General features: G+C 43.2%; 1 protein-coding gene across 4 annotated transcripts in view; it reads right to left on the reverse strand.

Moving 5' to 3' along the window:
• GRID1 (glutamate ionotropic receptor delta type subunit 1) overlaps positions 1 to 15,634 on the reverse strand; it is a 545,174-nt gene that overhangs the window by 236,393 nt on the left and 293,147 nt on the right. For all 4 annotated transcript variants that reach the window (XM_026116758.2, XM_064513740.1, XM_064513738.1 and 1 more), the window contains exon 4: positions 4,237 to 4,442. In XM_026116758.2, coding sequence (XP_025972543.1) covers positions 4,237 to 4,442 — 206 coding nt within the window. The remainder of the gene's footprint in view (positions 1 to 4,236; positions 4,443 to 15,634) is intronic.

The following is a 15,634-nucleotide window of genomic DNA, read 5'->3' on the forward strand; positions in this document are numbered from 1 at the left end:
GTGCATATATACCAGCCACCTTACTACAGCACGCTTACTGGCTCTTAGGCAAGACACACTCACAAGTAATGATATTCTCAAACACACACCTAAACAGAAATATTCTGCACTTCAGTGAAGCTGGCAAAAAACAAGCTACACTGAGTTGAAGAAGGTTTTGTAGAGCCAACACTTCCTTCTGTTTTCAGATCAATGACCACACGCAACTGTGTTACAGCCTCTGTTTTACTGGTTTATGAAAGTAAGAGTGGTAATACTGGAAAAAAGGATGACTGAAGTCTATAAAGCACCTGATATTACCTATGGTTGCAAAGAAAAATCTCATTAAAATACATATCCCAAACCAACCCTCAACAACCAATTGTTACTGCACACCTATGTTAGGAAACTTAAGAAACACTAAAATAAAAGATCTCTTCCTCCTCTTCAAATATGCCACACACAATATGTACCAAGTCTGAATTTATTCACACACCAAATCTTACCTGACAAGTCTTCAGAAGGACCCCAGGTCATCTAGAACATCCTTCAGACTAGTCCGGGAAGGACTGCTACACTAAGTTACCCAAGCATTTTATCCAGCGCACTCTTGCATGCCCTGACCGGAGATGCCTTGCTGACCTCTCTTGCCGAGTGCCCACGTTATCTAATTGACCTCACTGCTTGAAAACTTCCCTGTTTAGCTTCAGGTCATTACATCCTGTTAGACCACCCATGACCACCTTAAATAATCCCTCCTCCTCCTTTCATGATATTTCTTCTCAAGTATGTCAGTTATATTCCCTTTGGCGGGCTGTATATAGTGCGTTCCTGAAACCTGCCTTCGTAGGTCATGCTCTCCTCTCCTTTCATCGTTTCTGTCACCCCTCTTTGAACTGTCTGCCATGTACTGATGTCACCATGTAGTGAAGAGCCCTTAATGATAAAAGTAATCCACACAAATATACTTCTACTTGCAACCAAAAAAGAGCATCCATCACTAAGTGGAAGAGGCAGGGGAAATGCAGCCGTGTCTATGGGAAGCTGTAAAAAGGGGGAGTCTTTTGAGGCTCAGACCATGCTGCCTGCACCAAAGGGAACAACAGAATAGCTAAAAGAATACACCTCCTCCCCAGCCCTGATTTTCCTTCTTTTCCTCCTATGAATTGCCTTGCAGGGAGTCTGGTCTTCACAATATAAAACTGTTTTTGCTGTCACATACTCACCCTTATAATTGAGGTTTTGCATATAAAGTGAACAACGGCACCCGGCCAAACATATCAAGGATTTTTGCAGGTAGAGAAGGAAACGTTTTTCTCAAAATGATTAGGGAAGGACATACTCTTTAGATAAGGTTTGCTTTAATCCCAAAGTGACCTTTTAATGCAAAACTTGGGGTAGCTAACATTTTATAAATGTATTTACCTTCTGTTTTCTAATAAATGCTGATTCCATGCTTATGCCTATACCATTGAAAAGATTTCTCTCTTTCTCCCAAAACAGTCAAAGCAGTTTTAGCAGAATAATAAATCTTGAAAATTTATGGAAATGTCAATAATCTCTGATGCAGTAAGCCTGACGCATCACAGAACCAGGCTCTGAGGATACTAAGTCTGTAAAGTAAAAATGATGCCTAAATAAAAACTAAGCCAAAGAAATAATCCTACAAATGAGTGCTTCCAGGATTTGGGTAGTTCAGAGCCCATGAGATGGCAGAGCTGCCCCCCAACTCCGTGGATCCAAAGTGGGATACTGTACCTCTGGTCCAGTCCCATAAGCAGGACTGAAATCTGGATCCTGATTTTCAGAGGGGAAATGTATCACTTACAAGCTAAGCAGGCAAAGGAAGCAAGCGCCAGCTTCAGACAGGTGATGTCTATGAACTGTCCTTAGAAAATTTTGTTAAAACCATTCACATCAGGGTTCATGATCCAGACACTGTCTGGGAACGTCTCCTGTTTTTCTGTTTTGCATTCCACAGGAGGGCCTGTGGGCAACACCTTGGGTTTTTTTTGAATGAAGACATATTATCCAACAGACTTTAATAGAGCTAGGTGGAGTTTTTCAGAGACATTTTTCCCCAGCAGAAAATACCAACTACTTAAAACTGAAAACATTAATAAGGAACCTCTTTTTATATTGAATTTTCCAATTCCCAAAATTTATAGAAACAAAGCTTTAAACCCAATTCCGTCTTTTTGTTCTAAAATTTTTATTTTTAAATTTGAGCTATAATAGAAAAAAAAGGAAATTAATATGCCCAAAATTTAAAAATAAAGTCTTTGAATTTTCTTCTCAGATTGCTACTTACAACTCTGAGATCCAGATTTTTCCTGAATCTAAAAAGGGGAATTGTTTCAAAATCTCAAACAACTTCTACGATGCAATATTGCTAGCAATCCAGCTCTAGTCATTACTTGACCTCTCGTACGAAATATTTAGTAACTATAGAAATGCATAAGTTGTGAAGGGACTTACTTTCTACCGCTACATGTTGTAAATGACGCATTTCTATAAATTATATAAAAGTAAGTATTTCATTTCAGCTGAAACTTGTTATTCCAAACCATCTGAAATTGTGCTGTGGATAATCAGCTGCACTTACTGCCTGTGGCACTGAGGAATCATAGCTCCACCGTAACTCCAAGAAATGTAAGCTCAGCCTCCGTCAGCGCAGGATTGGTCCCCGCACCTCGCATCTCGAGCCTTTTGAGTGCCCTTTTCTAAGGGCTGGATTTTTTTTCATAAAGCTTTTCTGAATCAATCAAGATTCAATATAGGAAGATTGCCAAATAAATTACTTTTCATTTCTGCCCACAGTTAAACTCCTGCAGGAATCTGGAAAAATACCAAGATCATTAGCCTTAATGCCTATAATACACATTGCTTTAAGGTGAAGTGAGTAGTAAAACAGTTTAATCCATTAGCCCCTACACTTGAGAGCGCGGCAGGGTCCTGCCAGTGCACACGCCTAACTCTTGCCAACAGCCCGACAGAGGCGCGTGCCCGCAGGAGATGGCCCTTCTGCCGAGCGTAGGCACGCTAAAACACCCTCGCTGATTTTTGCTTAATACTTCATTTGGACACCTTGCTAGGATGCACTGGAAAACTAACCCCTATGTATTTTTGTTGGAGGCCTACCGCGACGCAAAGAGCACGACCGCCTGAGCTGCGTGTAGCTTGCGACACTTTGAACCAAATCACGGTGGCAAGTACTCCCTCGCTCCTCCACTGAAAAGCCCTGGGTATGCACACACAAGTCGAATTTGTCCCCGTACTACACCCTTCTCAAGCTACCCATTTGCATCACTTATCTATGATAAAATTAACCTTATTAATCTAAAAATCAGAGTTGAACATAAATGTGGAGGATTTATTTATGCTGATATGATAAAAATACCTAATGAGCTAATTTAACTTACTCTTTTTTTTAATTTAGCAGGCTTTGATGCAGCAAAACTGATAATTGGAAACAGGTCCATCCACATTTTAATTTCTTAGTTCAGTCTCATCCCTGTAAGTCTAAAAAGAAATTATTTCAAGGCCAAATTCTTAGCTAAGGAATATACTGAAGTTATACGGAGGATCCAACTCATATTTTCAACTGTGACATATGAAGCACTGTAGAATAATTCATTATTTAATATTTAAAAAGCTGGATAAAACTAATTAATGCCAAAAATTAGCCCACAGCACACCATTAATTACAACTAGCCCAGCAGCTGGGTCCCTGTCCCAATTAGCCTCGTTGGTTTCAAGAAACCATTAAGAAAAAGACAAACATGTAATTCCTACTTCATACTCGATAAAAACACTGTGATTCAGCTGTCAAAGAGGAATAACACACCCTTGTAGCAGGAGCTTGGCGATTTCTCCAGCAAAGATGACACTCCCAGACACCTTACACTTAATTCTGCAGTAGATTTTCTCATCCCTTGTAGACAGTGGCTTAAATCCAAGTCAAGATACCGGTATGGAAGACAACCAGGAAAAAAAGAATTGCCCGGCAGACCTGTATTTTATACTGAGAGTGCCCATCTGGCCCACGCTGTCCCATTTTCATTAACAGCCGAGTACGCATTACACGGAATGCCCCATGTTTCAGCTCTCTGGCGCTGGAGTCTGACTAAGAATCTGATTTGACATTTGTCAGCCGGCATCGTCAAAACCTACCACTTCCGAAATCTTGGCAAGGTAGCACACAAGTCATCATACGTGCTCCTGAAACGCAGGCGATAAAAACAGCCGTGCACTGACCTCATTAATGAAAGTCTGGGCTCCCCTTGGGCTGAGCAGCAAGATGGCCCTTCGCAAGGTGTCGCGGTAGCGGTTCAGCTCTTCCGTCTTCATGGTAGTGAAAAGGTTGGCAAAGACTCTGCTGATGTTCCTGTCCACTTTCTGCAAGGACACATCGAGTCCCAGCCTTGAGGCCTGATCGAGAAATCCCTGCAGTCCACGTATGTCTGTAACATAGAAGGCGGGGGGGGGGAAAAAAAAAAAGAAAAAAAAACACCACTGCATCAACTCTGCCAATTAGGCAAGCACCACTAATTAGGTGGAAAAAGACTTCTTCCTGCAGTGCTGTCGGAGGAGCCTCCCACACAGCTTCACCCACCTCGCACAGCTGCGGCCAGCGCTTCCCTCGGCGCTGAGCGGGCTGCGCTCCCGCTCCCTGGCTGGCCGCTCTGCCGGGGCCCGCCGCGCTCCAGCGCCTGCCACGTCCCCCCGCGCTCGAGGCCGCAGCGCTCAGCCCTGCGCAAGCCAAGCGCTCGGCCCAGCCCGAGGGAGCCGCAGGTCTGGCGCAGACACGCAGCAGCACGTGGGTGAGCAGGGGCCTAAGTCACTCCCTCCTAAACACCTCTTCTTCCATAACCTTCCTGACATGAGATCATGCTTATTTATTCCAGGGAAAAAAATTATGACGTCCGATATAACCCCCCATCGTCCTTTGACCCCCCTTTGTTTTCCCCCCTCTCCCTCTCCTACAAATGTCCTATCTAGCTAGTGGTTTAACATATAAATTTTTTTTTATATATATATAAAAATCAGTGAAACAGTACACAAAGCCCCAACTATTAGGCTATATTCCAAGGTTAAAGAACATCAGTTTTAAATATGGGCAGTCACGCAGGGCCCCCCCGCCCCACCCTGACCCGCTCAGCTGAGCCCCGGCCCACACCCTAGCGCAAGGCTCATGGCGGGGGGGCTTCTCACTACGTTTGTTAAAACACGAAAACATTGAGGAACACACATTTCTTATTATTGTCATACTGAAACCTTTTAGTTCAAACTGAACTCTGCCTTCAGGACCCTAAGCATTTTTTTTTAATAATAATAAATGCCTGAGTTTTTACTTTGTAGCGAAATCTAGAGCAGGGAAAGGTCAAAGCTTATACCGAACACAGGGCGCTCTCCAAATTAACGGTGACCCGCACGTGGCTGTACCACGTCATTGGGAGTCCTTGGTTTTATCTGAAACATGGAGAACCCGTCTCGAAGGCAGCGGCATTATTTGGGCCTCTTTTCTCACACTTGTACTCTCCGATTTCAAGCTCCTGGGTGAAGGCAGGGGGGAAGTTAGCGCACCCATCCAACCGCGCAGCCTTTCCAAAGCAGACCCACCACCCCGCAGGCCAACTCTGTGACCGGAGGTAGGGCGTGAACCTCCCCTTTCCAAACTTTCTGCCTAGGAAGGAAAACTGCTGTAATCTTTCTGGCTTTCCTTCCATGCAACGCAACACTGAGTCACAAACTCCAAAACCTGAGCAAAGAGCAGGTGACACGGGGCAGAGGGATGCGGCTGGTACCTGACGTGCTGGGAAGGACACCTGCCTTTTCTGCCAGGCGGGTGGCCAGCAGCCAGCTCTAGGACAACATGCGAGACACCACTTATCTGAAAAGGTAATGGCAGGAAAACGTCTCTTCAGAAACGTGCTTAAAACGCTACCATGCATTGAAGAACCAAAGTCAAACACTACCTGCTACTGCCAATAAGTAAAATGGCAGCGGCGGCCAGCAACAACCCCAGCTGCTGCTCGCTGTCGGAGGGGCCGGGGGCCGGGCCGGGCCAGCGCCTCCGCTGCCTCCCCAAGGCAGGTTTATCGCATGGGACCAGGCGCCGCTCAGCCCGGCAGCGGGAAAGGGGCACGCAGCGGGGCAAGGCGTCCTGCAGCGCTGTCCCCGCGTCTGGTGCCTCCGGAGCTGCTCGGCCCCCGAAAGCCCGTGGCGCTGCCGGAGGAGGGGGCGGCACACACGGCCACCGCCAGGCGACCAGCACCGGTGCGGCTGCATGCTATCCCAGCGGTGCTCCACTAATGACAGTGGCAAAGAGCTGCTGTTTACAGGTCGAAGTATTTTGTTAAAGCTGTCAAGCTATGGTTAGATTTTGCTAATTTAAGTTCAGAAAACTGGCAGGCATTCCTACACCTATGCTCACTTCATGGATCTGCGATACTCCAAACACAAAGATTTTTCTTTTAAAATGCTGCTTAGTCCTTCAAAATTACTGCAGTGCTTGACATACACTAAGAAAACTCCCTTTCTTATGGTTTGCTAACAATACATCTTTTTGTGCAAGCCTCTAAAGTTATCACTGCACAAAGGAAAGCTGTTTACAGCACATTAAAGGTGTTGATACTGCTCTAGGTTTTTTGCCGTAGGTTTTCGGCTGACGTGCTGAACTACTGCTCAGGAGCACTGCTGCAGAGCAGCGCCACGCACGCGGTACGGCTATTTGGATTCGGGAGAGGATTCTGCATCGCTTTACAGAGTATCCCCACTGCTTTACCAAGAGGACAATCATTCCTTAAAACGTATCAGTACGTAAAGACACAAACACATGCACATATGCGGGAGCATCTGCTTGTAAATCATAATGAATCAGGCTCAGTTTTAATTTATCTGACATATCACATAAGAAAATGAGTTTGATGTCCTCCATTTTCTCCACTTCGTAGCTCGCACATCCACACAGCACAGCAAACCTGAGCTTTGCTGCAGGGCAGTGCAAACAGAAATATCGACAAACTCGGTCGCTATATGCTTTCCACTTTTCCTAATTTGTGACAGATAATTCTTCATTTTTTTCAAAATTAAAGGGACATTTGTAAAACTCACATGGAATTCAAAAAAAAAAAAAAAAGAAAAACCAAAGAGTCCATAAATACTTTTTACTCATAAAATACATGTGCTTTGTGTCTCTTGTACTTTTTACAGCAACTTTTTCCTTTCATTCAAAATGTTCAGCTTCTCACATTAGAGAAATAGTTATCTTGAACTACTACTACTCTTAATAAAAATAAAAAATAATTCCTTGTGCCCATTTATTTCATACACTGTAGGAAAATTACAGCAATCCAAGCTCAATCACGGTCAAACACTTCTGGCGAGAAGAGGTGGCAAGCGAAAGGCAGCCTGCTGTAGCTCTGGGACCCAGAGCCAGTGCGGCCTTCCCTTTCCTCAGCAGCTATTCCTGCTCAGGGCGTAGCCTACGTTCAGCCATAAAAATTAAATGGTGCTGTTTGAATTATCTACCTGCCTGAATATACCCGATTTGCGCACGCTCAACGTGCGGAGCAGAACTTCAAACAACATCAGAAAACTCCTCTTTAGAGAGCGGCCAGTCGTGAAGGACGACGCACTACCTCTGCTCCAGAAACACGACGACAAGATACGAAACTCAATCATGTGGATCTCTCTCATAGAAATCATCCGTAAAATCATATAATAACTGAACATGTATAAAGTACTCTACTCTCAGCTGCAGTCCTGCGCTCAGCAGGTTAGACAGACCTGCAACTAACTCACTTCAGCGCCGTAAGAAAAGCACACTTCACATGAACTTGGTGTCTCTTCCGTGACACCCAGCTCGAGAGACCCCTCTTCCGAGTCCTGACAGATGTGCCGCGTATTTAGGTCTGACCACAGAAGAATGAGGCAATTTCAGGGATAACATTGCTATCAAAATAGTAAGGAAAGGCTTGATGCACTACTAATATAAGAATTTTGTCACTGTGACTGCAAAGCAAATGCCTGCCATAAGAAAGGGCTTTACTGTACTTGAAGAAATAATTAAATCTATCATCTCCTGCTTGAGCTTTGGTTAGTCATTGCACTGGCTAAAGTAAATTGAAATAAAAATATGAAAGAACACGTGACATTAGCTACCTATGCATAAAGAGTACTGTCATCGGCAAATTACCTTCATTATATTACCTATAATATTGTTTATGCAAAAATTTGTAGAGTCTACCTTAACATTTGACTGTCTTAAAATTATAGAATTCTTGGCCTTGACACAAGCAACTTTAAACTATTATTTTTTGTGCAAAACAGTTGTGTGGTCGGCAAAGCTGGCCTTCAAAGATGGTTCGTTGTAGAAGAGAATTTCCAGGAGGCAGAGAGCAATATACTGTCTTTTCAACACCCGTTACTAACCCCACTTGACAGGAGGGGAGACACCACACAGCCAGAAAACATTTTACATTGGACAGAAAAGAGCTGGAAGTAAACTGGAGCACAAAGCTGGGGCTGAGCGCAAGGCTAAAGAAGCTCCAAGAAATAATTTCACACCCTTTCATTCCTATCCATCACCAAGCAAATTTGGGGAGGACTGAAGCATCTGCACTAAGCCCTATTTTCAAATGACCTACACCAATCTTTTCACTTGGACATTTGTAAAGGGGAAAAGTAAATAAGTGTGAAAAATAATGAGATCAGGCAGGAAAAGCTGAGCTTTTGAGTTTCTCATTTGCTGATTGTAGACTCTATTCTTCACACTTTTCTTTTTTACATTAGTTTTATTTGAGTGTTATTTTGGTGATATATTTAAGCAGTGACAAGAGTGTCAAGGAGACTTGGACAGTTTCATTATTTTATAGTGCTTATACACTTGTTTAAAAAAAAAAAAAAAAAAAAAAAAGCTTCCTTATACTTAAGCTCCAAGAGAAGAGAAAGATTGCTTTCATTTCCTTACCAACTGTTTCTTATATTTAATGCAATGATACTCTGCTTTATTACAGGTGTCCCTCTTGACTGCAGACTGGACAGAATACTTCCCACTACTTATTTCATTTCTTCAGATAGAATAAAATACACATTCCAGGATCCACTGATTTGTAAGTCTGCAAGCACTCTGAAATAGGTCTCCTAAACCACTTTAATTTCGTGAGTATCATTCATTTTATTTTACAATGGCTGTTGTCTTTTGTTCTTGCAACTGCAAGTTGTTTACATAAGAAATAAGGAAAAACAAATCTGATGTAAGAAACAGAGATACATATGCTGAAGATTAGACTCCTGCTGCATTGCAAGCTTTCTGAATAAACGGTTTTGAATACAGTCGTGGGGTCCTGGAGAAGATAATAACCTATTCGAAGGATTTGAACACACTCCAGGATCCTAGAAAACTGAGTGGACATACTTCAGAAGCAACTCCTATTCTCAAGTTAATAAATATCAATATTTTCTTCCTTCAAACAACAGAAGGAAAATTATTATTTATGATTCCAAAAGGGATTTTGTCCAGATTATCCGAAGAACTAGACTAAGTACTGAAATTTTCAACCCAAAAGACTCGCAAGGGTGATTGTGTGAATACAGCGACGAGACCAGAAAGTAGAATAGCAAAGCCTGTTACAACAGATATGATTTCATTACTATTTCACTGTAAATGCACGGGCTTATTAGATCCCAGTGCAAATGTGAAATGACATTAGTAAGGTATATTTTCTGCTTTTACAAAAGGTTTTTTCTGCCCCTCTGTTCTTACAATCTGTAGCGTGCAACTTCTCTCCCCTCCTACCACATTTCCGTGCGTCCCTCTGCCTGCAGTTTTCCCACACTCAGTGCTCAGATACTTCCTATTAGCCAGATAATTTTTCTAGAAACACTGGAACTCGCAATTGCAAACCGGTGCCTGGGATTTAGTCACCGCACTCTCAATGAAGTTGCACTTGAAAAGCTTTCTGCTAAAAAAACCCAATCTTTGCCTACTTACATGTTTTTAGATATGTCCTCAGAGCTCAAAATAACACCTCTGTAATTTTGCCCCAATTCCTTCCTTCTTTTTTTCTTCCTTCTGAAAGAAATTAAGGAACTCAGTAACCTAGTAACAGTTATGCAAATAAACCCATGAAGCTCTCGCTCCATTCCCACAGCCTCTCAAACAATTCTTAATATGAAACCAAAAACATCAATTACATAGGCCTTTTTCTCATCCAGCTGATATAAGAGCAGTGCCAGTGGGTGAGACTGAACCTCTGTCTAGCTCAGTAATGTGCCTCGGTAACCGCCCTACGTGGATGTCTAGACAAGGGTGTAAAACCAGACCAAAGAGGCAGTGGTGCTTCCCTCAAATATTCTCCCAGCAATCCAGCTTGCAGTGCAGGGACTTCCCCGGGCCAATGTGGTTTCTGTGAATTTCTAGGCACTCTGTGTGTATATTTGTGTTACAAACCTCAGTGGCTTTCTCCGCCATAGACTAGCAGGTTCCCCTCACGCCCATGTAACCCGGGAGCACGCAGATCGAGGCACCTTCAGCAGGCTTAGCCTGGGAATTTTCCAGATCCCACTGGACTCACTTTTCCCTTTCTCTCATCTTGCTCTCCTGGACAGATACTAAGATCTATCAAGTATAAGGCAACATGCCAGCCTCAGCTCTCCCAGACTAACCAGAAACTACATCAAGCCCTTCAGATCAAGAAGCTGCATAGCCTCTGCTCAGCGAAGCAGGAGAAAAGCAAGGAATCGGAGACTTCTGGAAAGAATCCAGCAGGCTACCAGAAATGTCACCTTTGAAAAATGCAGAGAAAATTGACTTGCCATTTAAATCTAGATCACAGGCTGCCATTTGACCACCTTTAGGCAGAAACTGAAAATCTTTGCATGTGTTTTGATACAAGCATCAAGGCTCCCCAAAAGCAGAGAGGCCCTCGGAAGGCCTTCGCCTGCTCTCGGGGCCGAGGGCCGACGCCGGCTGCGGAGCTCTCCTGCAGGGCAGCTACGCTGCCTGAACAGGTCCAGTTGGTACCAGGCGCTTAATAACAAAAAGCTACCTGGATAGAGACGCATCGTACGGATCACTGATTTGCACTCCTGAGCGCACGGGAAAGGGACAAAACACACTATGAAGCCAGGTGTGTTGCCTACCCAAACAGACGTTTTCCCTTATTTGACTCATCAGAAAAAGTCTCTATGAAAACCACTACAAGGCTACTGCACACAGCCGACGCTTCACACCTCAGAGCGCTGAGCTAGCCTGAAAGCACTGGGAGCTTCCCAGGAGGCCCAGGAGCACAAAACCCTTTCAAGGCTACCACGACGCTGTCACATTTAGCACTCATGGTCAACTACGGCTCTCTCCTGCTGCGTTTTAACACATAGCCTTCGAATGCACGAGGGAAACCACCTCAGGAAATTCATTACTGTTGGAAAAACACGTGGACACATGCTACAATTAGCGTGAAAAGGGGATTCACTGAAGAACTACTGTTGCCACGCAAGTCACCCATTCCGGTCTCCCGAGTGCAGCCAGTGTCAACCCTCTGCCCCACGGTAAACCACTCGCGTGAGCTCCAATAGCTTCCCGTCTTACTAACGCTGCTAATATATGAAAATACTTTCAAAAACATTACATGGTGTTATCACTATATTTTCTCATGAGAGCCAAAAAAATGCAAGATTCACGGAAGCTATGCTTTTGCTAACATATACCCTTAAGATTTTTTTCACCTGAGTTACATTAAATTACTGATACTTAGCCATAGCAAATATTAGGTTAAGTAATTCTCAACATCCATCCACCAGTACATCAGCAAAGTACAGTCTGCCTCTTCTTTTGGAGGTGCACCTCCCTAAAACCATATGATTTCCTACAGATATTTGAATCACAAATGTAAGGTTAGGTTACCGGGACTGTAAGCCTCTCTGCTTTAAGACAAGTGCTACTGTTACCGTTAACTTACTGTTATTCCCTTGTGAATTTGGTTACTGTACTTTAACATACAAAGTACGCCCTTTATAAATAAGGCTTTTTACCTGAACGAAGGATAAGAAAATGGGAACAAGCGCATCTTGAAGCTAGCTGACTGGGAGAAGGAAATGGCTTAAACAGAGAGGCAAGCGCTATCTCTCCGCATGCAGAGAAAACCCAAAGGTGCCTGAAAACTTAAGGAGATTCAGTCTGCATGGGCTGCCGAAAGACGTGTGTATGTAGGCAGTGTCCAGAAAAGAAGAGGAGGAAGCACAACCCATTGCTTTTACTGGATTGCAGTGAGTCTACCTCTTCTTTAAATCAACTTTAAATACTATGCTTTCCAGTCTCAAGAGAGATTGCAATAAAACTACTGCAGATAGAGAAATTAAATTCCCCTTTGAGGAAAGGCTACTGGCAGGAACACCTTACTCTTATACATGTAACAATAATTATTGCTTGCATTTATTTAACACCTTTCAGGTAAGGATCTCAATGTACTTTATAAAGCCCTGCACAGTATAATGAAGTATATGTTATAAATACACATTACAGGAGCTAGTTGCTGTTATACCTACTTAACTACACATCAGCAAATAATAATTCAATTCTCTATCAGAGACGCTTTCTCTCTTTGGAGGGCTGGAGGTGCAAGTAAGAGCGCGGCAGCCCACCGGCAGCAGCACGCGCGGAGCGAGCCGGAGCCAGCCCCGGCCCCTCGGCAAGCCGAGGGCAACAGGGAGGGGGCTTTCAGCTCAACAGCCAGAGCCACCCTCCTCCAGCCAAGCTTTTACTTAAATTTCATCTGTCAGGCTGCAATTAGGGTGGTGGTATCTGGAAAAGTTTACTTTCTTTCGCCAACCCTTTGACTCGCAAAGTGCATTTTCCTATAGACACCGAATTCAGAAAATTAGAAAAATTCTGTATTCTCTTCTAATAATAGTCAAAGCCCCCTTCCCTGCCCTTTTTTAAAGCCCAGTTTGCAATATAGCCTCCATAAAACTATACACAAAAAACGTAAAAGGATACAAAATCAATTACAGTCTTTTCTGCTCTCCAGTATTTTCTGTTAAAAACGAGATAAAGAGGGCCCCTACTGAGATAACAAATCTCTAGGGGAAAGGAAAGAGGGGAAAGCTGAAAGACAAAACCAGGTCCCCAACATCACACACGACAACTGTCACTCAGCCCTTCTTACAGGAATATGCCATTAACAAAAACAGAAAGTAATTGCCACTTATTTGTCTGCAATACAACTACTTTTAGCGTGATGGCAAATACAAGCACTCAGTCCTCTAGCAACACAACTCTGATCCCAGAGAAAAAATTACATATTAAAAAAAGAAGAAAAAAAAAAAGGAGCCCTTGCTTATACTTTGTCATCAACTAAAACCTTCTCAGGCATCCCTCAGTCAGCCCCATACTTTTGGAAAATAACAAGTAACGATTGCTTGAAAGACAACTAGCAAGCTGGTACACTTTACCAGGCAACCAAAACCAGTGCCAGATGATTCTCCACTCTCATGTTGTAAAGAAAAATACCACATTTTAACAGACTGAAAAATGAGATGGTTTAGGCCTCAGTCCCACAAATATTCAAGCACCCGTTTAACTTCTTGTGAGCAATCTCAGAGCCGCCTCTCCTCCCACGGACAGACTCTCTCAACATGTCACCGTTCACATAACCATTACACACCGGCATTTATTGCTATGATGATAATCAAGATAAATAGCTGAACTATATAGAATATTCTTTTCAGGATGTGAAACCTTTTTTTTCTTAAAACGGCAACAAAAGCAAGCAAAAATTTCATGTCTTTTTAAGCAACCCTCCTGTGCAACCCTCCTCTCCAAAGACAGCCCAGGTATTTTAACAGCGTGTGAGCGTGACTGGATGCAGAGTTGCTGCGAAGGCACGGGAAACTCGTTCTTGCAAATTATGCATGTAATTTGTTTCATATGTGTCAAGGCACAGGAACAATTACACAGGCTTTGCTGAAGCACTCCATTCGAAAATTGACAACCATCCAGAAACAACAGCTTTTTGTCTGCTCTTTACTATATTTCTACAGAGCAACAGCAAAGAGCAGTATTTACAGCCTTGGTGAAGAACTGTCTCCTCATTACAATCTCAGCTATAGAAAGGGATGACGGAAATAATGGGAGCATGATGCTCCGCAGACCTTTTTTCTGACTCCATTAGCTTGTCCCACACAAATTTAATTAAAATACCTTTGGCCGGATACGAGCAGACGAGGACCAAAAGGGAGCCCTCTGCTCGCCAGGCAGAGCCCGGCGCTCTGTCCGCAGGCTGCGGCTCCAAAGCAAGTTTTTCTGAAACCTGAACTTTGAGATATTTGAATACTTCAACGGGGGAAACAAATTGTCTAATTACAATCAAAAGCAAGAAGTACTCAGGGTGCTCTCTCATTTTACTACAGTGACACTAGATTTTTCTTTATTTGCATATTTATTAGCTTAGGCATTACTGTAACATATCCTGCACATACATATGAGTAAATGAGAGCTATATGCCTCAGTAAATTTAAATTGAGATTTGATTGCAGAACTCATCAAAACATAGTTTTAGTGCAACTCCCCCCAAATCTGACAAGTTTGTCTCCTGGTTACCGCCACGAACAGGAAGGGCAGTTAGGAAGTCCAACATACCCCGAGGTTAACATGTGAATGGAAACATCTACCTTTTCCCCCCTAATTAGTCTTATTCTTTAGCTAATGTCTTCTAATCTTCTAGAAAGGAATTCGGCAATTCTGAATGCCACCAGGAAAAAATTTATTACAAAAGGCTGTAAAGAATTCAGCTGATGGCAAGCACGGTGCAGGCGCCCATGCTCTTGGCATGTACTCGCCAGCCTGAGCTCCCGACGCCAGCTCACAGGGGTAGGCACTCTGCTCGCTTCGGTTACCTTAGAAGAGGAGGAAGAGGACAAGATGTCATGCCAAAAAGGACAGAATAATACGTTACTGCCAGGCATCCAAAAAGCCATCAATCAGGTAAGGACAAGTTTTTAACGTAATTACTGGCTTCTCATTTTTCTATCCTCGTGGAAGAGCTGGGGGGGGGGGGGGGGGGGAGGGGGCGCGGCGCGGAAAACAGACCCTCCACCTCAAGAAAACATTAGATTACTACAGTGCCGTGAAAGAAAAATATAAAAGCCAAAAGTTAACTGGTAAGTTCCCACACTTTTATATATTCTAATTTCTGGGGAAAAAAAAAGAATCAAAATCTGTAAAGTTCTTGAGAAAAATTTACCATGTGTTGTTTTTGCCTAAAGGCATGGAAAGCCTCTTTGAACTTCAGGTGAACCAGCTGCAGGTTTTCAGATTAATATACAAAGTTTTTACTTTTATCTTTTATTCTGCTCCCAGTTCCAGGTAGGATCAAACGCAGCTCCCCTGCCCCATAACACAACACATCAAGCTCTACCCCTCCATAGTTTTAAAGTGACTTCCATGGACTGAAAAAAAAAAAATCATAAATACAATGACAAATAAAGGCTCTAACCCACTTTTTTCATTCTTCTAGTAAGTTTTGAGCTTAATCATCACAAAAATCACAGTACTTTGATGCTACATAACATGTTCTAGCACTTGTGTGTCTTTGAATATATTTGATTAGTAACTTGGGGCAGGAGGGAGGGAGAGGAAGGGGAAAGGGACTGC

This window comes from Dromaius novaehollandiae, chromosome 6 (assembly GCF_036370855.1).
Source record: "Dromaius novaehollandiae isolate bDroNov1 chromosome 6, bDroNov1.hap1, whole genome shotgun sequence".
Classification (NCBI taxonomy): Eukaryota; Metazoa; Chordata; class Aves; order Casuariiformes; family Dromaiidae; genus Dromaius; species Dromaius novaehollandiae.